At 39.8% G+C, this 23,359-nt stretch overlaps 10 protein-coding genes and 2 non-coding genes across 12 annotated transcripts; 7 read left to right on the top strand and 5 right to left on the bottom strand. All coding sequences in view use genetic code 12, as the record gives it.

The window, feature by feature from the left end:
• Positions 1-44: 44 nt before the first annotated feature.
• On the bottom strand, positions 45-1,796 carry RJT20DRAFT_97988 (uncharacterized protein; the record flags this gene model as incomplete). The annotated part of the gene is made up of 2 exons (XM_064921698.1): positions 45-798; positions 910-1,796. The coding sequence occupies 2 exons, from the start codon at positions 1,794-1,796 to the stop codon at positions 45-47; spliced, it is 1,641 nt and encodes a 546-aa protein (XP_064773110.1).
• Positions 1,797-3,555: 1,759 nt separating this feature from the next.
• Positions 3,556-4,220, top strand: RJT20DRAFT_129693 (RNA-binding signal recognition particle subunit). Its single transcript, XM_064917559.1, has one exon. It carries the CDS (start codon positions 3,747-3,749, stop codon positions 4,134-4,136), a length of 390 nt encoding a protein of 129 aa, XP_064773109.1. The 5' UTR covers positions 3,556-3,746; the 3' UTR covers positions 4,137-4,220.
• On the bottom strand, positions 4,221-5,887 carry RJT20DRAFT_129692 (uncharacterized protein). The gene has a single exon (XM_064917558.1). The coding sequence runs from the start codon at positions 5,607-5,609 to the stop codon at positions 4,242-4,244; it is 1,368 nt and encodes a 455-aa protein (XP_064773108.1). The 5' UTR covers positions 5,610-5,887; the 3' UTR covers positions 4,221-4,241.
• A 275-nt stretch (positions 5,888-6,162) lies between these two features.
• RJT20DRAFT_t122 lies at positions 6,163-6,235 on the top strand. Its single transcript has one exon. It is a non-coding gene; the product is annotated as a tRNA-Arg (tRNA).
• A 14-nt stretch (positions 6,236-6,249) lies between these two features.
• RJT20DRAFT_t123 lies at positions 6,250-6,339 on the top strand. Its single transcript has one exon. It is a non-coding gene; the product is annotated as a tRNA-Phe (tRNA).
• A 1,221-nt stretch (positions 6,340-7,560) lies between these two features.
• On the top strand, positions 7,561-8,884 carry RJT20DRAFT_129689 (uncharacterized protein). Its single transcript, XM_064917557.1, has one exon. It carries the CDS (start codon positions 7,689-7,691, stop codon positions 8,784-8,786), a length of 1,098 nt encoding a protein of 365 aa, XP_064773107.1. The 5' UTR covers positions 7,561-7,688; the 3' UTR covers positions 8,787-8,884.
• A 468-nt stretch (positions 8,885-9,352) lies between these two features.
• On the top strand, positions 9,353-10,999 carry RJT20DRAFT_54214 (uncharacterized protein). The gene has a single exon (XM_064920597.1). The coding sequence runs from the start codon at positions 9,465-9,467 to the stop codon at positions 10,563-10,565; it is 1,101 nt and encodes a 366-aa protein (XP_064773106.1). The 5' UTR covers positions 9,353-9,464; the 3' UTR covers positions 10,566-10,999.
• Positions 11,000-12,293: 1,294 nt separating this feature from the next.
• On the top strand, positions 12,294-14,035 carry RAM1 (protein farnesyltransferase). Its single transcript, XM_064920596.1, has one exon. It carries the CDS (start codon positions 12,503-12,505, stop codon positions 13,946-13,948), a length of 1,446 nt encoding a protein of 481 aa, XP_064773105.1. The 5' UTR covers positions 12,294-12,502; the 3' UTR covers positions 13,949-14,035.
• An 87-nt stretch (positions 14,036-14,122) lies between these two features.
• Positions 14,123-15,748, bottom strand: PTP2 (tyrosine protein phosphatase; the record flags this gene model as incomplete). Its single annotated transcript, XM_064921713.1, has 2 exons — positions 14,123-15,088; positions 15,203-15,748. 2 exons carry the CDS (start codon positions 15,746-15,748, stop codon positions 14,123-14,125), a joined length of 1,512 nt encoding a protein of 503 aa, XP_064773104.1.
• Positions 15,749-17,337: 1,589 nt separating this feature from the next.
• On the bottom strand, positions 17,338-18,651 carry RJT20DRAFT_136184 (uncharacterized protein; the record flags this gene model as incomplete). Its single annotated transcript, XM_064918457.1, has 1 exon — positions 17,338-18,651. One exon carries the CDS (start codon positions 18,649-18,651, stop codon positions 17,338-17,340), a length of 1,314 nt encoding a protein of 437 aa, XP_064773103.1.
• A 962-nt stretch (positions 18,652-19,613) lies between these two features.
• Positions 19,614-21,489, top strand: RJT20DRAFT_54201 (uncharacterized protein). Its single transcript, XM_064920595.1, has one exon. The coding sequence runs from the start codon at positions 19,732-19,734 to the stop codon at positions 21,433-21,435; it is 1,704 nt and encodes a 567-aa protein (XP_064773102.1). The 5' UTR covers positions 19,614-19,731; the 3' UTR covers positions 21,436-21,489.
• On the bottom strand, positions 21,490-23,027 carry RJT20DRAFT_54200 (FG-nucleoporin). Its single transcript, XM_064920594.1, has one exon. The coding sequence runs from the start codon at positions 22,790-22,792 to the stop codon at positions 21,545-21,547; it is 1,248 nt and encodes a 415-aa protein (XP_064773101.1). The 5' UTR covers positions 22,793-23,027; the 3' UTR covers positions 21,490-21,544.
• Between the last annotated feature and the right edge of the window lie 332 nt (positions 23,028-23,359).

The raw sequence follows: 23,359 nt of genomic DNA, 5'->3' as shown, positions 1-23,359 counted from the left end.
TTGTCATTAACGTTTTTTATATTAACTTCTATTTAATAGGAAAATTACTTTTTCCTTTGTACATAAATTATTACTAGAGTCGTGAAAAATACAATGAAGCATAACCCGAAACTGAATTCGAAGGCTCCCTTGTAGCATTCGTTTCCCCTATAACATATTCCTGTCGTTGGGTCTGTTTGAGAGTCATATATGACTCCAAAATACTTGTTGAGGAAGAACAAAGTTATGAGTGGGCCAGTGCATATAAGGCCCCAGTTGGTTGAGAATGTTCTTGTCCCGAAAGAGTCTGCAACAACAGCAGGATACGTTCCAAAGACTAAGCCGTAACTTCCACCAATGATGGCGGAGGAAACACTGATCAAATGTGCACTGTTCACGTTGGTTATTGTGATAAATTGGCCCACGCTTAAGATTATAACTGTAACGACCACAATCCAGAGACGCTGGATGTGAAACTTCTTGTGCAAGAAATCACTCATGAAGCCAGAAAATAGTCTTCCTGAAAAAGAAGCGAGTGAAATAATTGAAACCTGTAATGCCTGCAATGCTGCTGCGGAGGTTGCGATTTTAGCATGAACTCCTGCTATTCCACGTAAGTTTATTTTTAGGTCGGAATTCTCTTGAACTTGGTCCTTGTTATAGTAGTATTGTGCAGTTACAATAAAGCCGACAGTGTAGATGTAAGTCTGACCCATACCACTTATAATAGAAACTATGAAGTAATGGGTCAAAAAGATTCTATCTGTTAGTCTGTCCTTTATAATTGTGAATGGACTCTTCGATTTTGGAGGGCTCTTGCTTGTGACAGTAGTGGAGCTGGCTTTATTTCTTAAGGCTTGAACTTTTGAGGCAGCAGTGGCAGTGGCAGTAGCATTCGTTGCAAGGCTAGCAGTTGAGTCCTGACGAGACAAAAAAGGGTTATTGTTATTTTGAGGCTGCTCAGTCTTGTTTTGGTCTCTGATATTTTGCAAAAAAGGTTGCATATCTTCTGCAGTTGAGCTGATTGATGAACCTGGAGTACGAGTTCCCAATCCCCAAAATCTAAACGATCCTGGTAAGGAGTCAGATCTTTCCATTCTAGCGGCGGTTACAGGTTGTGGGATTTCTTCCGGTCCAGCAGAAGAAGAGGGAGCTTCAGGCATCGAAATCAACGCAGTTTCTTCCTCGGTAAGTGATTTCTGCGCTTCAAGAGCGTTATCGTCTTCATCTTCATGTTCCAAATAAATATGAATGAAGAACGATCCAACAAAAGCGATGGCACCACAAAACAAAGCAAGGAACTCTAAAAGTCCTCCGGTATTGTCTCTGTAAAAAGTGGCTGCAATCACAGAAAAGAGAGTGGCTGACAATCCGTATGAACTTACAGGGAAAGCGCCTGCAGCTCCTCTATGTTTAGGGAAATTTGCCTGAGCAGCCTTGAGTGTAGCGAAATAAGAGGTGATTGAACCGAAACCCATCAACATCATTGAAATACAGATTACAAAAAGGTTTCCCCATTGGTGTTCGTAGATTTTGAATACACCAAAGTAACCCACAAAGATACAGATCGACCCGACCAAGATACTAATCTGGGGTCCAAAGTGGTCAATCATGAGCCCGCCGGGCAAACCTCCTACACCAGAACCTAAGTTACTGGCAAGTGAGATAGTAGCTGAGTCTGATATGGTGAGGCCTACTCTCAGGACCAATTGTGGAGCAAATACCCCATACAAATATGGCGTACCTGAGGCCAAACAGATGAAAATTGACGTGACTAAGGCCACCAAGCGCCTGGGAAGATGATCCGAGCTAGGCATTGTATAATGATGATGATATGGATTTAATTGATAATGCTGCTTGTAAGATCAATCTTGTTGGAGTTACTGCTTTCTTTTAGGAGGAAGTTGTTTGAATTGCAGTACCGATCTGAAGATACTTTAGGATTTGTTTAAAGGACACTAATTGCCCCCTGGAGATTTCGGTGGAATGTCAAAATAACGATTTTTTTATGTCTTTGACGAGGATGATTAAGATGATAAAATCGCTTTCTTTTTGGCCTGCTACTATGGGCGCGTCTTTTGGGTATTACTTTTCTCAGCACCAGCTTTTACTCTCTGGATCCATATATGGAGTAAAATTTCTCTTTACTCTTTTTCAAACGGTGGCCCAAATAACAATCTTCAATACAAACTACAAGAGAAGAAGTGGCTTCGTAATATATACACTTGTTGTGACTGGTACTTTTTTTCCCGTCCCGCTTTTTTTTCGCTGCTACTGATAAGAAACACACGAAAAGGGAGAGGAGAGTGAGGAACGGAAAGATGAGAAATCAGAACTGCGCTAGTGAGAAATGGGCAGTGAGAAGTCACTTCTGAAATCAGAAAAGAGGTAAGAGATGCGAAAAATAGAAAAGGAGGTGACTAAAAAAACAAAGGTACTGTATTATGGGGTATTATTTGTGGTAAGTAGCAGTGAGACTCAGTGAGAGAGAGGTAGATTTGAGATCCCCACTTTTTTTTGTGATGTCACTGTCGTATTTGGCACAGTATGTGAAGGAAAAAGATCTAGTTAGTTACCGTTTGTAGTGTGTGGATTGGATAGAGTATAATAGTAGAAAAGAAATTAAGGGGGAAGCAAATAATAGTGAATAAAAGAAGTAGGGGGTTATAGCCTAGCAAGAGAATAGATGTTAAGTGAGATGTTAAGGGAGATGCTAGTGAGGTAGTTGTTTTATATTATATTTTGACGGATGTTAATATACATGTAGTGTAGATGATTAATACTGACAGATTCGGGGGATTGCCTTCTCCCCTAACCCCCTGAGAGAATGAAAACGTTTTGATATCTCCGCGCTTCTTGGTAGAAATAGAATTCTGGCTCTTCTTGCTCACTTCTGTGCGGCTCTCTACCAAACGTAATCATAAACCCACCAGCCAGTGGTGAGATTACGTCATGGGACGGTATTAAGAATGACGATATCCTGGAGAGACATGATGATAATGCCGGTATAATGTCGCTATTGGAGATTTGACAGAAAAGATTCGGTTGGACTTGAGTAGCTTTCTACTCTACTCAGTAAATATGCTGTGAGATAAAAAAGAAAGTTTTAGAGTAGTTTAAACCACGTATTGAGAAGGAACGGATTTGGAACATGAGCTCAATTGGGCTCCTCTATGATTTCTCTGTCATATGAATTACTTTTTTATCGTATATATAGTAGTCTATAACTATGGATCTCGCTAACTATGGGTCTCGCTAACTATTGGTCTCGCTAATTATCTCTCGCATTGGGCTATCATTTTTTTCACAACCATTGATTGTCAACTCTGTCTTAACTACACAGGGATCCACTGGATACCACGGAAGCTACTCAATTTCTATTAAAATCAATGGCCTTATAAATATAAGATATCTCAAACTTAACATCGACTCTTACTTCTCTACTTCCTTCTCTTTTGTTCATCCAATGTCTATTCTCCCCATCATCCTTCCATTCCCCAGGCTTCCTCTAGTACTTTGGTAGTACGAGTGCAAAATTCGCAGTGAAAAAAAATTCAGATCTTTCAGAATTGGAAGTGTCGAATAGTCAAGCTACTCAACAGTAAGCAATAACCATTATATAGTTTGCTTATAGAAAGCATTAGCAAGAATTAGATCCATCACCTACGCTACTTAAATTTTAAATTAATTTATCTATCGTATTCCTTCATCTTCCCCACTATCCCATTATAACATATAAACCGTAGCACTCCACGATTCACTTCATCATGGGTAGATTAGATAACACAGAGTTCTTGAAACAAGTGTCAGACATCTTGACAACCAACAATGGTAAATCGTCCGTCTATTTAACACAAAAGAGGTTGTCACCAGCTTTGGCCATAGATGCCGACACCAATAATACTATAAACGACTTGTCGTCCAACGTCAAGCAAACTGCCATTCAGAATACAACGACATACCCAATATTAATAAGAGTATCATTGAACGGAAAAGATAGAAAAGATAAGAAAGACAAGGTCAAGTTGTCTACGGTGGTAGAAACCGACCGTTTGGACCAATTCTGGACTGAATATGTTCATGTCATCAAGACTGGTTTCACCGGATTGAAGAAAAAGACAAAGAAGAGTAAGAAGTCTGGTAAAGTATCCAAATAATCATCATAGATAGTTTCGTATTCCATTCTGGTATGCTAACTCTTCACTTCCTTACGTATATTTACCCTTCATTAATGTATATTTTACCTAATATTTGAAAATGATCTATAAATCTTCGACAATAAGAAGTCCGTTGGGGTAGACACATTCCACATCCTTGATGTATTGGTCCTTAAGACCATCCAAATTCGTACGTGGAGGCAATGGTGAAGATAACTTGAATTTGTAGTCGATCTTAAAATCCTGGAAGTTGGCTTCAGCAAAGGCATTGTCTACTGTGGCTGTAACAAAACCTTGTTCCAAGTACCCACCATTAGTCAATTCAACGAACAAGTATATGTCATCTACCTTCCAGTCAATAGGAAAATGAACAGTTGTTCGAGACCCATCCTTCAACTTGATTGCGATTCTAGCTCTACTCTCGGTATTCTCATTAGTTTTTAATTTCCTGAATCTCTCTGCATTGTATGCCAAGTATTGTTCAGTCAACTTTTGAAGCTTCTTTGCGTTCTTTTTAGCAATGTCCTTAGCCAATGACTCCTGGAAGTTCAAATCTTGCTGCTTGAGCAACACTTGACTCATGAACTTATCCCGAAGTTCAAGTCTAATAAGAGATAATTCTTCTTCATACTTGGCTATTTTCTTCTTGAATTTATTCTGTATCAACTGATTTACATCCAACTCATCACCGAAACCTCCCTGTACCTTCAGGATCAAGGATATTTTTGGACTCGTTTTTACAGGACCCTGGGGCGACATTGTAGTCGTTCTGGTTAAACACAAGAGTCCCAAAAAGGGGAACCTGGTTACGTTTAAGCTGTTAGCTAATTGATAAGCTTCTGGATTTGTCAAGTCTCCTCCCCATATTATGACATCTTGATTGGAAAATAACGATATAAAATTGGGATTGGTGACAATCTTTTTGAATATTATAGAAGAGCTCTCGTTGTGGGGATTGGTGAGGTACACAAACAAGAACTTGGCTCTATTTGTAGTCATGTAGAGCGCCTGAGTATAACTGCCTTGGTAGAAAGGTGGTAAGTATTCTCCCTCTTGAGCCAACTGACCTGGAGTCAAATTATCCTCCAAATCCCGGACAAACTTGTTGACCTTATCTATCGGATCATGACCGTGATTACTCAGGATTGGGGAACCATCTTCACTGTTGCTGATGGAAGAGTAATGGTTATTCTTTTCCTTGAAATATAGCACGTTAATGAATTTGGCTAATATCCTGAAGCTGACAACAAGGAATATGATAATAGGCTTTATAAGGAGATAGTTGAACCAATTTCCGACCCATTGCATCCATTGGTTTATCGCCTCCGAGTTCGTATTGTTCCTGTTGCCATTAGCTATTACCTGCTCTTCTCCAGGAAACGCTCCAGGTAAATTTGCATTACTATTGTTAGGAAGAGCGTTATAGGGCTGATGCCTCCCCATGATTCTATTTAAGAAGTTGGATACCGACATTCCCGAACGTTAACCTTTAATTCCCTTTCTCTTTGAGTCAGTCTTAGCCGTTACTTGTAGTTAAAGAGTTCTTAGATTAAAGTGATCTTAATCCGCAATCAACTGTGGGTCACGTGAAATTTATGTGATTTACAAGATTGAAGAATCGTAGAGTGTTCTTAGTGTGTTCTTGTCCAGTGGGACTCATTATGATATTCTGTTGAGAAGATCATATGTGTATGTCGTTTATTGTAGAGAATAGGGAGTCATAAGCTCTATTAAAATGTCGTGAAATAAATGACTGTGATATAATGTATCATTTCTTTTCTTCAAGTATATTCGTGATTGTTGTGTGATTCACCAATTTTTGAGCAGAAAATTGGAAATTTTACTAAACTAAAAAAATTAACAAGTATATACGAACACGAGTTGTAGTATTATTCAACCTAATACGCGTTTACTCAACTCAATGTATGTTATAGGATAGGAAAGACATCAATTAGAGGCCAGTTTTATAATTTCACGTGATTTTAGTGTATGCCATAAACTAGAGACTTCACAATTTCAAGAAAATGCCTGCGTAGCGTAATGGTTAACGCGTTTGACTTCTAATCAAAAGATTGCGGGTTCGACTCCCGCCGTGGGTTCCATTTCTTTCAACGCGGTTTTAGCTCAGTTGGGAGAGCGTCAGACTGAAGAGATTCAGTCACAGTTAATCTGAAGGTCCTGTGTTCGATCCACAGAAATCGCATATTTTTTACTTCAAGTCGTTACTTTTTATTTACTACCTGGTTCTCAAGAACAAGAAAGTCTTAATTTTGGGTGGAAACACTTCTGTTGGTAAGTATTCCATTCAACTCGCTCATCTATATGGTGCTAAGGAGGTTGTTGTGACTTGCTCAGAAAGATCGAAACCATTGGTTCAGAAGCTTGGTGCGATTGACTATACCAAGCACAAGTCGCTTGTCAACTCGCTTTTGGGCTGTGTTCAGGAACGATTGACTATACCAAGCACAAGTCGCTTGTCAACTCGCTTTTGGGCTGTGTTCAGGAATCCGGATTCTATGATGCTTTTTCCTCATTTGAAGAACATTTTGAAAAGTGAAGGTGCTCATGTATACCATGACACAGACAGAACTGACCCCTCTTTTTTTGTACTTAAGGCCCTCTTAGCAGCCACCAGTAGAGTTGTCAATACCTATTTAGGACGAAGCTTTTACCTGTACCACATTTTCATTGCCTCTGCCGGGAAAGAGTGGATCAAAAAGGGAGTTGAGTTGATTGAGAAGGAAGATATCGGTATTTTTATTGACAGTACCTATTTCAGAAAGCATTCGATAGAATGGAGTCTGGTAAGGCGATAGGTAAGGTGGTTATCACTGTTGAAGATGAATGAGTAGTTGATTTATAGGTTTGTTTAAAGCGTAAAATTTAATGGTGGAATTTAGCCCATTAACATGCAATACGCATATACTTCTCCATATGAGAGGGATTCTTAAAATGAATAAATAGGACTTTGACTTCAGCATGTATTGGTGTGCGCTCAAAGGAAGGTTATGGGCCACATACTTTTTTGTGTTGAATTTTGCAGCCGTTCACCTTCAATGCACGCTAGAATAAAGAATGGTACACACTTCTGTGACCCCCACTGCGTAAAAGAACCTTAAACTGTATCCAGGGATATAGCTATATATTACTGGAGGTCAGAGCTGCCTTCCGGCGATTTTATTTCCTTGCATTGTACTTTACCTTACTAATATACTATACGTGAACCAGCGTCAGTGCTACGTAAGTATTTTAGACCATGATAAGATACAATAACCAGACAACATCATCATCTGACTCCATTTAAAGTAGCAAGTACTTCTAAAAAGTGACAAAGAAACAACCTATATATTCACTGTATGACTCTCATTGACAATACCTGTACCGCAACTTCATTAGTCTGTTAAGGATAACTTGGCAGCACAATTAAAGGAACTAAAGCCTCCTAACAATTCATTCACCTGCACATAATTCCTGGAACTTAAATTATGTGGTATCACCACTTATTTTCAATTCATATCTTCTTTGCCACTGGTTTATTGCAACCACGACAGAATGAGTTTCAATTCAGAGACCTTGCACTACAAGGCATACACATACAGTTACAATGGCGATCCTATAACTTTGAAGGATTACACCATCAAATTGCACAAGCGGGAAGACGGCAGTTTTGGGGTTCACCCTGATAAAGTTTTAATTAAGGTTCACGCAGTAGCTTTAAATCCGGTTGATGTCAAACTCTATAATGTAGCAATATTTCCAACAAAGTTCTTGAATTCCAACCAAGGAACTGGAATTGATTACTCGGGTACGGTTGTTTCTATTGGTGCAAATGCAAAATCACACTTTGACTTTACGGTAGGTGATAAGGTCCAGGGTATTTTTCTCCACCCATTTGGCCCAGGAGCTCTTTCCGAGTACATTGAACTCAACTCTAAAGTTGCAAGTGACCTCTCTGTAGCAAAGATTCCAAGAAACATAAGTTTCACAGAAGCAGCCTCTTGGCCAACAGTTTTCGGTACAGCATACACTGCGACAGGGCACCTGGATCTCAAAGACAAGAAGTTATTGGTTTTAGGCGGTAATACCTCGGTAGGTAAGTATGCCATTCAACTCGCTAAAATTTACGGGGCTAAAGAGATTGTTGCCACATGCTCCGAGAAGTCGAAGCCTTTAGTCCAAAAAATTGGGGCCACCTCAGTAATTGACTACACGAAGCACAAATCTCTCGTCAACCCACTTTTGGGTTGTGTTCAGGAATCCGGATTCTACGATTACATCATTGATACTGTGGGAGGTAATGAACTTTTTCCTCACTTACAGCACATTTTGAAGTCCGAAGGTGCTCATTATGTCACTATAGTTGGTGACACAAGCGAGACTCATTTATCGTTCAACTTATTGAAATCCTCATTTGCGCTTTTATTCAGAATTTTCAATGGATATTTGGGGAGAAATTTCTACCAGTACCATATTTTTAGTCCAACACTCAAGGATTGGATTCAGAAGGGAGTTGAATTGATCGAAAGTGAACAAATTGGTATTTTCATCGACAGTACTTACAAGTTCAGCGAATTCCACAAAGCTTTCGAAAAGTTAGAGTCTGGAAAGGTGAGCGGTAAGGTTCTTGTTACGGTTGAAGATGAAGAGTAGTTTATTACTGTGAGTAGTTTATAACTTTGAGTAGTTTATAGTTTTAAAGCAGCATTTTGTAGTCCATGAATGAGAAAAGTTTTTTACATCTGTATTGTGTGGTCTATTAAACTTTGCCAATTTTGCAACCATTTTGAGATTTCCAAGAGCGCGCATCTTGTTTTGCCCTCCGTAAGTAAAAGCTTATTCGTATGAAGTAAGCTTAATTTACTCAAGATATAATACTCTTTAGAGGACCGTCTTTGTTGCTGAAAGACTTGCAATCCAATCAACTGTGAATTAAAGTTTCTGTTCTCCACGATGCATTGCATTGCCGTGCGTCAGTGTGGCATTATTTCCTCCAGAATTCCAAAAAAAAAAAATATCGGAAGATAACATCATGAGATGCCATTGGTACCAATACACCTTTCTTATTATAAATGGTAAACAAAGAACATTCCCCAGGTTTCCCTAGGCCAAGCTTTCGACCCTGGTATGTTTCATATCACCAAATTAAGGACCAATTGATTGAAACATGATCACCAAATTGCCGCCGTGCAATTCTGCAGGCAAACCGGCATATGCTTCGTTCCACCCTTTTAAAAATATTAAGGTACCATTCATTGCTACCATTTGGTGAAATTTAGTTCAATTGTATGAATGTTTCTTTCTTTGCCACTGCCTTAGAAACAAGACGTTATGACTTTCACCTCAGAGACTCTACACTATAAAGCTTACACGTCGAGCTACAATGCTGACCCCATCACCTTGAAAGACTATACACTCAAGTTGCACAAACAGGCAGATGGTACATATGGGGCTCACCCAGATAAGGTATTGATCAAGGTCCACGCTGTGTCTTTGAATCCAGTTGATGCTAAGCTTCATCACATTGCCCACTATCCAGTCAAATTCTTGAATGCCCATCAAGGTACTGGAAGAGACTACTCGGGTACAGTCGTGTCTATCGGCGAGAAGGCAAAATCACATTTTGGCTTATCAGAAGGCGATAAAGTTCAGGGGTTCTTTATTCATCCATTTGGTCCTGGTACTCTTTCTGAGTATATCGAGCTTAATTACAAAGACAAAAGTGATCAATCTGTAGGCAAGGTCCCAAAGAACATAAGCTTCACAGAAGCAGCCTCGTGGCCTTTAGTTTTCGGTACAGCTTACACTGCCACAGGATACCTGGATCTTAAAGACAAAAAGGTGTTGATTTTAGGTGGTAATACCTCGGTAGGTAAGTATTCCATTCAACTAGCTCATCTATATGGTGCTAAGGAGGTTGTTGTGACTTGCTCAGAAAGATCGAAACCATTGGTTCAGAAGCTTGGTGCCACTTCAGTGATTGACTACACGAAGCACAAATCTCTCGTCAACCCACTTTTGGGTTGTGTTCAGGAATCCGGATTCTACGATTACATCATTGATACTGTGGGAGGTAATGAACTTTTTCCTCACTTACAGCACATTTTGAAGTCCGAAGGTGCTCATTACGCCACCATTGTAGGTGATACGGACAGGGTTGACTTGTCGTGGCCTGTGATCAAGTCTGGTTTCTCAATTGCTAGCAGACTTATTTGCGGTTATTTAGGCAGAAGCTTCTACCAATACCACTTATTCCTTACAGCTGGTGGCAAGGATTGGGTTCAAAAGGGAGTTGAATTGATCGAAAGTGAGAAGATTGGCATTTTTATCGATAGCACTTACAAGTTCAGCGAATTCCACAAAGCTTTCGAAAAGTTGGAGTCTGGAAAGGCAAGTGGTAAGATAATTGTCACTGTTGAAGATGAAGAGTAGTTTGTTATTTGCTTAGAAGCACATATAATATTTTTTAGTTAGTGTGTTCATATTTCTTCGGTTTTCTACCACTCATTCAGCGAGCACTGAATGTATTGCTGAATATTTTGTACAGCAACGTCTATTCACAAAATGAATACAAGTTCTATTCTTATTTCTAGATCTTCCATTACAAGTGAAAGCATAATTTATCCATTCTCCCATTACGGGTATTCAGAGTTTTGCCATAGGACATTGGAGATATTGCAACACCAGCGCTACCAACCCAGACCAATTCCGCTTTCTTGTCCAAAAAATCCCATTGTAGTAATTCTTCTAAGCGATGCCTCGTAAGCGCTAGGATGATCACATCTGAAATGGGAGATCGGTGGATTGAAAAGGGTATAGAAATGTAGATCTGTCACCGTAGAGTAAACTTTGTTAGATACCTTGCTTCAGAATCAAAAATATGCGGTGTCTATATCTATTGTAAACGGACGGTCTCATCGTTCTCAAAACTTTTCAATTGCTCGGAAGAAAACCTTACCCCACAGAGGGAGTATGGTCCGGAAAATACATAAATAGCGATGAGAGTAGTAGTAGTTAGGCATTTAAGAGGAATAGTGGTAACATTAGGTAGTGGATAGTGAATAGTCTTGAGTAGAAAAAGGTAAGTGAGATTCGTTCTTTCAGCAGCAAGAATGGTCCCTTTGCCCGTCCGTCCCACGCCAAATCGAGTAGTCTCCTAGGAAGTGTAACATGTAACGAAGATAAAAAAAGGTACGAATATAGTAGTACTGAACAAAATGATTAATATAAGTGAAGGGATTGGAATAAACATTTACGTCAAGAAAAAACAATAGCAGACTAGATAGTACTCAGGTGGTACCTAATTGAGAAATACCAGTGATGCCACTAGATGTCCCCATGAATACATGAACACTAAGAGTAGACTAGATGTAGTGCATAATTGAGTGCCAAAACACTCGTGGTACCAAGAGAAGACTAGATAGTACAAAACCAAGAGTAGACTAGGTAGCACCATACCAAGAGAAGAGTAGACTAGATGTATGTATGTAATACCAAGAATACAACTTAATGTAATACAAAGGTGTACTCCATAATTACTAAGTTTAGACTAGATTTAGTAGTACAAAGAGTACCTCTTCATGTAATCAGGTAGTGGCTAATTGAGTTCTAACCATAGAGTAGATATTTCCTACCTATTACCATACCAAGAGAAGACTAGATATAATAATGCAAACGCATTTCTTTTATGTTCACACTGTACGAGGAGCATACGCTTCACTGATTACGAACATAAAATACTAAAAGTAGATTACATGTAGTACTAAAAGTAGACTACAGTACCAAGAGTAATAAGAGAGCTTACCACTAAAATAACATCTATGTGAGTGAACAGTAATGCACTCCACTCCAAAACAAACACTTACTTGAACAGTGCTCCACACTCCTGGAAGCTAACCACACACACTCCAGTCTTAAACATCTCCCGTGCGTCTACGCTCTTACTCTCTCCTTATGCTCTCACTCTCTCCTACTCACTCTCTCACTCTCTCCTACTCACTCTCTCACTCTCTCCTACTCACTCTCACACACTCTCCTACTCTCTCACCCTCTCCTTGAATCTCTCTCACGTGATATAGTCTCCCCCAGATCTCGCCTCAAGATTCTCCAGCCGCTGCTGTGACTGGAGGTTTTGTATGGTGTCATTACAGCGGCTCATTACAGCGGTAACATAAGTTTTTAATTGTGAGGGCCTAAAGAAGTAATTCATTGAAACCAATTGTTACATTTATTATAATGATGGTATTGTAAAGTTGGGTGAAAGATTACAGATAACACTCGGAGCATTACCACAATTTGAAGAATAACCATTTTCCTGGCTTATGCACTGAATCCTGAAACTGAAAATTATTACACTATAAATATAAATAATGGCCAACAAGAAGGACGAGGAACGTCTCTCTTATATGCTTGGGCTCTTAGGCCGAAAGAGAGAATCCCAATTCAGAGTCGATCCCAAGGACCAAGAACAACCAGGAGACGACTCCGAATACGAAGACATCTATACAAATCACCAGAAAAGAGACATGATCCAGAGAATCGCCAACCCAGAGTATGCCTTCAACCCAGTAGCTTCATTGATAGAAGATCACTATGTCTCGGCAACAAGAAACACCCAAGAAGACACAGAAATGGACATCCTTGAAGCCTACAAAGAGAACCCCAAATTGCACTTTGACCGAGACTCCCATTTGAATTACATAAAACGGTCCCTAGAGAGCAAATTGCCCCATTACTATAAACTGTTGGATGCAAATCATCCTTGGATGATGTATTGGCTAGCAAATTCGTATCTGCTTATTCTGGATGAGCCATTGTTTTCCGACATCAAGGAATTGATAAATGACAAGATCACCAGATGTATCGTAAGAGACGGTTTGGGAGGTATTGCTGGTGGTTCTAACCAAATCGGCCATGCTGCCTCGACTTACGCCGGAATCTTGGCCCTTGTATCCACCGAGAATTATGAGCTCTTGGATAAGATTAGACCTAACCTCTACAAGTGGTATATGTCTTTAAAATTGCCCAACGGGTCTTTTAGAATGCATGTGAATGGAGAAAGTGATACGAGATCAACTTATTGTGTATTATCGGTAGCGGCTCTCTTGAACATAACATCTGAAGAACTAGTCGAGGGCACAGCCGAATGGTTGCAAACGTGCCAGACTTACGAGGGAGGATTCGCCGGAGTTCCCAATACTGAGGCCCACGGTGGTTACACTTACTGCGCATTGGCTAGTTACTTTCTCTTGTACTCACATAAGAAGGAATTTTCAAAGGAGAACTCCTTCGATGTCGATGGGCTCGTGAGATGGGCTGTAATGAGACAATACGGAATTGAAGGTGGATTGAGTGGTCGTACAAACAAGTTGGTAGATGCCTGCTACAGTTTCTGGATAGGAGCTTTATATCCATTGTTGGAATCGATAACAGATCAATCCGATCTCTTTTCTCGGGAGGCGTTGGGGCACTATATCTTAAGATGCTCCCAATCTCAGAAAGGTGGGTTCAGAGACAAGCCTGGCACCTCGGTGGACTTTTATCATACCAATTACACATTATGTGGATTCAGCATCTGCGAATCTTATTTCACACTTGAGGACAAAGAAGAGAAAGAAGACAAAGAAGAGAAAGAAGGCAAAGAAGAGAAAGAAGACAATCCACAAAAGCCACTTGCATTTGCTTTGAAATACAAGCTCGTCAAAGGAGATATCTCCTTGACGAAGGTCATAAATCCAGTATATGGTATCCCATTCGAACTTGCACAAGCTTGTAGAAGCTACTTCATTACAAAAGATCACGAAAATGCCAGTTAACTTTCTGTATATTCTGACGTTTAAGTCTTATATAATCCCAATTACCCTGCGTTTATGACTAGCAAATGAACCCTTAATTTTTGAACCATTGACTGTAGCTCTTTCAGAAATGTCAACCTATATTAAAACACCATATATGCGCTTAGCAAATACCTTCTTGTCCCTATTTACCAATCAAAAGTAGGAAACGTCAGAAACATGTTTCATTTGCTCCCTTGTTGTTACACTATCAAGATAGTGCAAAAGAATTTCGTAGCATACAATATACTGATCTAGGTTTTGTACCATAGATATTCTTTGAGTTCTTTGAAACTGAACCATTTTGTAAACCAAGTCTTCCGTATTAGACAAGAAACCTGATCTATCCAATTTGAAATGGTTAATTAAGCTGTCAACAGTAATAAATACACCGGTTCTGCCACAACCGGCTGTACAATGTACCAAAATACGATCCGAAAGTCCCTCTTGATTGCATATTTCATTCTTCAATTCAATCATCTCAACAATAGATCCCAAATCTGTAGGCACTTCGAAATCCGGCCAAATTGTTGTCTGGAAGTGATAAATACTTCCATTGATTTTCTTAATTGCAAAAGCCCCTGTTTCCTTGACTACTTCCACTGATTTAACGACCTCGCTCTTGAAATAGTTTGGAGCAGAACTGTCCAAATCAATTATCACTTGTATCTTTTCGTCATTGATTACAGACCAAAATTCATCAATAGTGAGGTCTAACGGGTTTTGCGTAGCAATATAATTTGACCGGCAATTCATTACCAAGTTGCAGTCAATATAATTGGCATTAAAATAGTCATCTTGTTGGTTTCCCAACTTCACTCGGGAGTGTTCGTAGGGCCAAATGTTGGGATATCTATTTTTCAAGCCAGACTCGATTCCTTGGGGAACTTCATAGGCTATTGGTTCCCAAGAGGGGGTATTCTTTGAGGCCACTTCGACAATTGGTGAACCTTGCGTGCTTGATACTAACGACTTTAAACGCAGAACTTCTTCATCTTCAATCCTAGAGAATTTTGTTCCGAGTGTAGACATAAGAGATTCTGCCAGTTGGGTGACAAAGCCCATCCAAGCCGGTAGCAATTGCATTTGGTCTATTGTTCTTGATGTGTATGGATATGGAAGCTTAAAGCTGTGATGATAATTTGTAGTATCGCTCATATGATTGCCAAGAAGTGGTTGGGAGCTGTTTATTTGAAGATACGGCAAGTTTCTCTTAATAGACTGAACAAACTTGACCGCTGAGTTTGTCGACGACGGTAATTTAAAACAAGCTAACGAATTATCTGCTTTCGGTTTATCCGGAATGTTGGTGGTATCGTTCAAGTTATTCACCACTAGTTGGCGGCAGTTCGGATGACATTGGATGCCTTGAAACCCAAGGTCAAGGTATGTTATGCTGAGTGATTCTTTGAATTGGTTAAATTTGGATATTGTTTGGAAGAGATTTAATGAAACCTTCTGTGAATTGGAGGCTTCGTCGTAGAATAGTATTTGCAATTTCTTCATGGCTCCATTGGATGCTATAGCTGCCGTCAATAGCTCTTTACTTTCCCGGGGTATATTTATGAAATTCAAGAGCTCTAGCAAGCTGAGAGAGCTTCTCTTTAGAAGCGTGGTGGGTATGCATGTATTTATTGAAGTTTTAATGTGTGATTTGGAGAAGCTGTTGTATGGCCTCGTGTCAAAGATTAAATCGAACTGGTCTATGGGTATTGATTGTAAATCGACGGATATGACGTTCTCTGGTAATCGGGAGGACTCTACAAACCCAGTAGTCCTCATGGGACTAACACAGGCACCTTTACAGTAGGAAGAAGAAACGGGAGATGAGGGTAAGCTCGAAGACAGAATTTGTCTTTTCAATGTGGGACCCCATTTATTCATCTGGAATGCTTGCAAATCATCCACCAGTAGCCCGAATCCAGGGCACTTCTCAGTTATTGGTGTTCTCACCATGCCATTTGAAAGGTGTAGTGGGTACAAACGGATTGGTTTGAAAGCGAAAGTATCCCAAAAGCGGCTATACTTATATCTTTTGTCGTGAATGCCATGAAATATCCATAATCCGCTGTCTAGGCTGTCCTTGCCATGGTCTGTCGTCCTACATACATCCCCCAAGGGTTAGGCAACCACTCCAAATCTACCTGATGTCCCACAAATGCTGGTAAACATATGACGTAATGTGCACACACAGTCCAGGTGCCAGTGACAGCAAGTGTACAGCAAAGTCTACAGTACGGTCTAGTACAGTCTAGGGTACAGTCTGGTGTACGGAACAGTCTGCGGAGTAGGCTGCGGAACATTAGAACATTCTACAGAACTATATTAGAGGTACAGGAACACGAGACAGTAGGGAGAGAGGAGGAAGGAGGAAGGAGGAACGATGGAATGATCAGGAGAAGGGATCGAGGGATCGAGGGATTGAGACAGAAGGTTCTAGGAGCTTGTTACTGCCACCCACCAACAGGAAGAGCTTCCAGACCAGGTGGGGTAAAAAAAACCAATGGTTGCTGTTACGAACAGCTCAAGGGTCATCGTAAACAGGCGAAACAGGAAATTGGATAATGACACGGCCGTAAGTAGCTATTGGATAATATCGATTATAAGTCTGATGATTATCGGCTAAACTTAGAAGTATCCCACCTTCGTAATTGTTGGCGACCGGTCTGGGCACAGTTAGTGAGGTCTATGGAGTGCAGGGTCTAAAAGTACATTCTAAGATCTGACGATAATATAGACGGGGCTTGGGTGTCGCTATAAATAGTATGTAGGTTGCAGTAGACGGAGGCAGGAAAATAGGGAGGAAATGGGGGTTGCGAAGAGAGTCTTACGTTTTTCTTCGTTATTAACTACACTAGAATATACACCAAAAAGGTTACGGAAGAGGTTAGGTTGGCAAATATTGTATATGTATGGTTACAAACCAAAGGTAAATGGAACAGGTACCTACACACAAAGACAGCAGCCCGAGAATTAGCCTCTATAGGTAAAATAGACACATGACGTTAGAGAACAAACCACGCAAGAGCTCTTATTTTCATTGTGGCTATCAGTAAAAAGCTGAAAATTGCCGGTGCCAACAGTCGTTAAATGCTCCATTACCGGGATTTCCCTAATGGTTAAAGTCTTATGAGCCCGTCACCTACGTAGTTTGTAGAAGGATTTCTGCACTGTGATTTTCAAGTTAGTCTATTCCGTTCTAATAGGTATTCTATGCAAGTGTGGCAGGCACCGCACATGACTTATGACTTTCTTCTACAGAGTGCCAGCAACTCGGGTAACATGAAGACATAAATTGGGTTAGGTGGAAATTTAACCAACAATTTCATTTCCCCAATTCAAGTGGATTTAGCTCTATTCAAGTACGTATCTTATCTATTGAAAAAGTCATTAATATTCTGGGTGTCATCATCACAGAAGTCTCTGATCTGCTTGTCGATCTTGCGCCTGTTGTTAACTCGACATTTCAATCGAGCAATAAACAAAACTCCTAGTAGATATGCCCTGAGTTTACTAGGGGGCGCAAGCAGATGGACAGCAATTGGTGATTGCTGGATTGCCAGCTTTGCCGAGGTGCTTGGAATGTATCCCCTTATCAAATACTCTGTAGTACTCTCATCATGGTGGATTTCATTGACTTTGTTGTAATTATTGACCAAATAGTTAGTGTCATCCAATTCGTCCTCGAATTCGGGGTCTTCGACAACAATTGGTGAGACATTGTCATATTCCTCCTTATTGTCAATCGATACCGATGGACGAGGTTCTGTGGCGTCTTTCACATCTTCTTTCTTATCTAATTGATGTGACAAATACTTGTTTATACCGACAATTGACTCATTCTTATCCTGAAGACGATGAACATCTCTTCTCGAAAATAACAATTGCAACGTGAGTTTTCTTACAAGTCCATTTAGCCGTTCTTGATTCTGGCTATGTGTGTGTACCTCAGACTCTAAGGAATTGATCTTGGTTATTAGTGTGTTGTTTTCATTGGTCTGTTTTTGTAGTTGGTTCTTAAAAGTTTGTGTCATCTTGAATTCTCTACTTTTGTATTCATTTATCATTTTAGTCTGTTGTATCTGGAACTCTTCGATTAGATCTTCTCTCTCAAGATCTTTCGAACGAATTTCCAGTTTCAATTTCGCTATTAGCGCTTGTTGTTCACTTACCTTCTTGAGCATGATAGACTCCTTGTAGGCGTTAGTCTTTGATTCTTCCAATGAAAAGGACAAGGGGTCTTCCATTATATGTGAGTCGTTAGCGGTCTTTTCATTCTTTTGAGTCTTTTTATCATTCTTTTCTACTTTTATGTGGCTTGAATCGCTGTTGTTGACATCGACGGCAGGCTCCCGTCGCCTACTTGGAAGTTCGTAATTTGTATTTTTGATCTCTTCTACTGTTTCTCTGAGACTACTTAGACGCTTTAAGCGGTGGTTTTCCTTGTTGGAATCTGAAGTCTTTCGGCGGTCAATGTTCTCCTTCATGGTTTCATCGCTGCTAATATTAATATTTTTTTTTAAGCGGTTTCCGCTTGGCTTTTTTACATTAGTGGAACTGTTCAACACCATTTTCACCTGGTCGATATCGGCGTCTCCGTCGCTGTCTTCGTTCATCAACAGTCTCAAGCGGCCCACAAGCTGGGCGTTTTTATTCTGGATCCGACTGATTGTGTGGTCATCCATGCTATTTTCTGGCGACACTGTATTATTAATATTATTAACCCTGTTGAAGATCGACAGAAAGCATAAGTCGCTGTAAAATCCATCAATCACCTCAGATCAGATCAGTTGGTGGTACAGTCTCATTCTGTCAAGTCTCTCACGTCTTCTCACAACTCTCACGTCTTCTCACTGCACCGTGTTAGGAATTAGCAGCTTGCGACTCGAGCCCGAAAAGCGCGTAGTACGGTAAATAAACAAACAAACAAACAAACAAATTACAGACTTGTAAGTAATTTAGAAGCAGATGGATCAGTTAATATTTAGTTGGTCAGCAGAAAAAAGATTTTTAGCGAGAAAAGATGGGGGAAGAGGTTGATGTGAGAGAATATTAGTGAGTGTTTGTGAGTTGTTTGTGCATTTATGAGGAAGTTACCGAGACAATCAGAATTGGCTGTTGTCATAATGAGCCAGAGCGAAGAGAGAGAAGTAGTACCGATTGTGAACGAGTGAATGAATGAGTGAATAGTGAATTAAGGGAATTAAGGGAATTAAGTGGATTACGGGAATTAAGTGGATTAAGTGGATTAAGTGAATAGAGATTAAAGTGAATAGAGAATAAGTGAATAGAGAAATCAGTGAATAGAGTGACTAGTGAATAGTGAACGGTAAATAAATGGCTACCGAGCAGTGAACAGTGAATAGTCAACAGTCACCAGTCAACAGCGAGCAAAAAGACAACACATCACATCACCATGAAATGCCCACCTTTACTAGACATCTCTAAGTGACACCAATCTCTCTCCTACCACACAGCACCATGACAACACCTTACGATATACTCTCTCTGTACAGAGACACCCATGACTTTAGCCGTATGGAACCCGTAGTATTTTATCTCTCACAGTAACTAATTTTTAGCGAGAACTATTTTCGTGGCAGTAAACCGTTTGCGACAAATGGATAGATTTTACACCCTGTAGATTTTACCGTAGATTTTGTATTATCATAATCATATTCAATACACTCAAACATCTACATTTCATATTCGTCTCCTATAATACACAGCAAATAGGGTAATTATATACATAGTTCAAGCGTGATATGAGTTCCCATAGACGTATAAGGAAACAGCCGTTTCTTTCCAAGTTGAAATCACTACCGTTCGACTTCTTCCTCTATGTAAACGAGATCCGATTATCCATAGAATGGGACGAGTATATATGGACAATAGCTTTACCATTGGGAGCGATCTTGACCACAACGGCGTTCATTATTCAGGCAGTGTTGCAATACTACAATAGCATCAACTCCAAATCAAGCAATGCATTGTTCAGCTCCGATTATTACGCCTACGAGAGATTGAAAAGTTCGTTGCTGCTGTCAACTAAGCGCAAAGTATACATTCCAACTAAGGAAGAAGTGCCTATCACAACAACGTTCATATGGCTATTGAACTCAATCTCAACTATCATCCTAATTGCATCGATTCTTAATACCATAAGAATTTTTACGGCAAAAAGAACTTACAGTCTCATCTACTGCAAGAAGAAGCCTTCGTCACTGTCTGTAATTAAGACCTCATTGAGGTCGATCTCCGTCTTGAGCCAGTGGCTATATCTCCTCAAAGGTAGATTACTCGAAGAAACACCGGGTCCAGAGGAAACTTTGCACGACGAGACAGAAGAGAACATAAAAAATGACGACGAAATTTGGCAATTGAACGTTTGGGACCCTTCAAAGTTCTCAATATATGTCTTTATCACCTTGAATCCAGTAAACTTGTTTATTGCTTATTTGACAAACGTTTCAACAACAGCTTCAGTGCTGTCAGGCATTTTATTAGTAATTGCTATTTCAGTAATGGTATACTTTATAATCTCAAAATTCTTGGATCTAGTGAATGACAAGCAAATTCTTTACCAGGAAATGTTCCAGGAATATAATGACAAATTTGTGAAACCAAAAACCAATATATTGAAGAAGGATGCTTTGATAGATGCCACACATGGTCCCTATCTTTCATCTGTGTTAGTGGATGAAAGACCATATGTGTTCAACAAGCTGAGACTTTTTGTAACTCACGATTTAAAGGGCAACCAGGTCAATGAATACGTTGGAACCAATGAAGACGCTGCAATCGCCAATTCTTCAGATAGAATAGCCACATTGAAAAATACTTCCATAATACGAGATTCCTCCCGTGTGTTGAACCATTTGCGCCATGATAATGAGGAATTAAGGGTGAAGAATGAACAGCTTTCTCATAGGTTGGCCAATGTGTCCGGTGCCGAAGCTCAAAGGCAAAGGTTCCCATTCTTGAGGTTAGACGATGAATTAGATGATGAAGAAGAGGAAGAGGACAGGAATTGGTACACATCATCTACGCCATACAGCTCTCGAGTTGGTAATCGGGATGATAGAAACCTTCGTGAATTTAACACACTTCAGAGCGTGGGTAAAGAGCCGTCATTGCACCCTTTTACACCACGTCACCAATCTCCATCGTTTTTGAATCGATCTCCTAGTCCTATGAGAGAATTTTTACAATCACCCACACCAAATAGACCCAACGGTAGATCCCCCAGTCCAATAAGATCACCTACTCTAACAAATAGATCCAACATAGGAAGAATATCTCCAACCAAGCAAAGCTTGGGATTCCAACAATTGGCTCATACAAGTGGAATGAACCAGACATCTTTCAGATCACCTTCGCCAACGAAGAACACCTCACTGCATTCCCCTAATCGTTTGCAATCACCTTACCGACAGCCACCAGAATCACCAAAACCTAAATGGAGATAACTTGTATAAATGTGCAAAAGGTGGTATTTATGTAGTCGCCATTTTCTTTGAATGTTGTAGCAATATATATAAATTTGTATATTATCTAATTAGACACTCTATAATACAATTACAATTCATGGAATCCGAAAACAAATTTAGTCAAATTGCCGAGGAATCCAAGTTTTTCTTCATTTGCATTTTTGGTAGTGTTGTTTTTAATCTGATCTCCATCGCTTTTCAAAAATAGTTGTGAGCCATCTTTGATATCCAATCTGGTAGTATAGGTGGATGGGTTTGCTGAAGCAGCGGGTTGCTGCTTGACGTCCTCTTTTTTGTCATTCAAACTGACATTAATTGAGCTCAAGTCAATGTTACCCCCGCCTATATCTTCATTGTCAGTCAATTTTCTCTTCTGCAATTTCTCAATGGCATTCTTACTATAGGGAATAACGCCCAATAAAACTCCGTTGAAAACAACACCATTCTCTTGTAAGGCATCCACAGCAGAAGCAGGATTATCAAAAGTTATTTTAACCCAATTCTTTCCGCAGAAAATAGGAATTACTTTACTGTTTAATTGACTGCTGTTGTGGAGTAAAGAGTTCATCTTCTGGTTGACTTCGAAATTCTCCAAAATGTCGCCGAACTCTTTAAAATGCTGAATAACGTGATTAGATAAAGACTCTGGATATCCGAATACCAATATGGCGGACTCACTATGTGCCAACGGATTGATGGACCCACGTCTTTCTTCACCAGAGGTCTTTCCGTCTGAAGTTTCGTCGAGTATAGCACCGTTTTCAGCTCTATTGAATACATTATTAAAGTTTTTTGGGTCCTTGTTGATGAATGAGTCGATCTGCTGTACTGGTTTGTTCAAGGATATCAAGATCTCGTTGTTTAAGTCGTGAATCGATCTCGTTGGAGGCAAGTCATCGCCATAGCTAAGGGTATTATTGTAGAGATCATCGCTGATGGTATCATTTATTGTTTCGTCATATCTGGTCAAGTCATTGGAAGCCGTATCGAACAAAGTTCCTACACTTGTACGTCTATCCAATATACCTGATTTCCTTTGTTGATTTCCAAAGGACATGATATTGAACTGGTCATTGGATGATAACAAAGCTGAAGAGCGATCGTTGTTGTTCAGTGATGAGGTCAATGATTTGTTTGAGTTATCGGAGTCTTTCTTGGACTTCGATGTTGTTGATGCAGTGATTTGGAAACCCGGCTTTTTCTTGGGCACCAAATGGTTAGGGATTGTTCTCTTCTTCTGGTTCTGGAACCATGTTGGCTGCTGTACCGTATTCTGATGGTTCAAGTTAACATTAGAGTTGCCGGCGATTGTTGACTGGCCGAACAACGTGGACATCGTGCTTGTGGAGAAGTGAAGGGAGGGTGATAATATCAACAGCAGGAGAGTATTGATCAATATTACAAGGCAGTGGTTTATCACAAGCTAAGGAAACAAAACAACAATCAAAATTGCTATGGAAACTCACAAACTGAAAATGTAATTACTGAGCACCGAGAAAAATGGTAATGAGGGAAAATACTTTAGTGAGGAATATGTTAGTGGGAAAAACGTTAGGGAAAAATATCAGTGGAGATATTTAGTGAGGAATATGTTAGGTGAGGAATATTTTAGTGAGGAATATTATTGGGATTTTAGTTAGTGAGGCATATTTTAGTGAGGAAATGAGCGAAAAGAAATGGGATTTGTGAAGAAATGTTAGTGAGAAAATTGAGAGGAGGTAATGCTAACATTTACTGGGAATGAGTGAGAAAGAGAAAGAGTTTAGTTAGTACGATAGAGAGACATTGTGCGAATTCAAGAAGAGCTGTTATATCATGGAACCACAAAGCAATGATAAAGATTTGAAGTAAATGCTCTCAAAGGATAAATCGTCATAGTACGACCGTCTTGGATGCATAAGTC

This window comes from Scheffersomyces xylosifermentans (assembly GCF_036884685.1).
Source record: "Scheffersomyces xylosifermentans strain CBS 12540 chromosome Unknown RJT20scaffold_6, whole genome shotgun sequence".
Classification (NCBI taxonomy): Eukaryota; Fungi; Ascomycota; class Pichiomycetes; order Serinales; family Debaryomycetaceae; genus Scheffersomyces; species Scheffersomyces xylosifermentans.
This window is presented reverse-complemented; position numbering and strand designations above follow the sequence as displayed.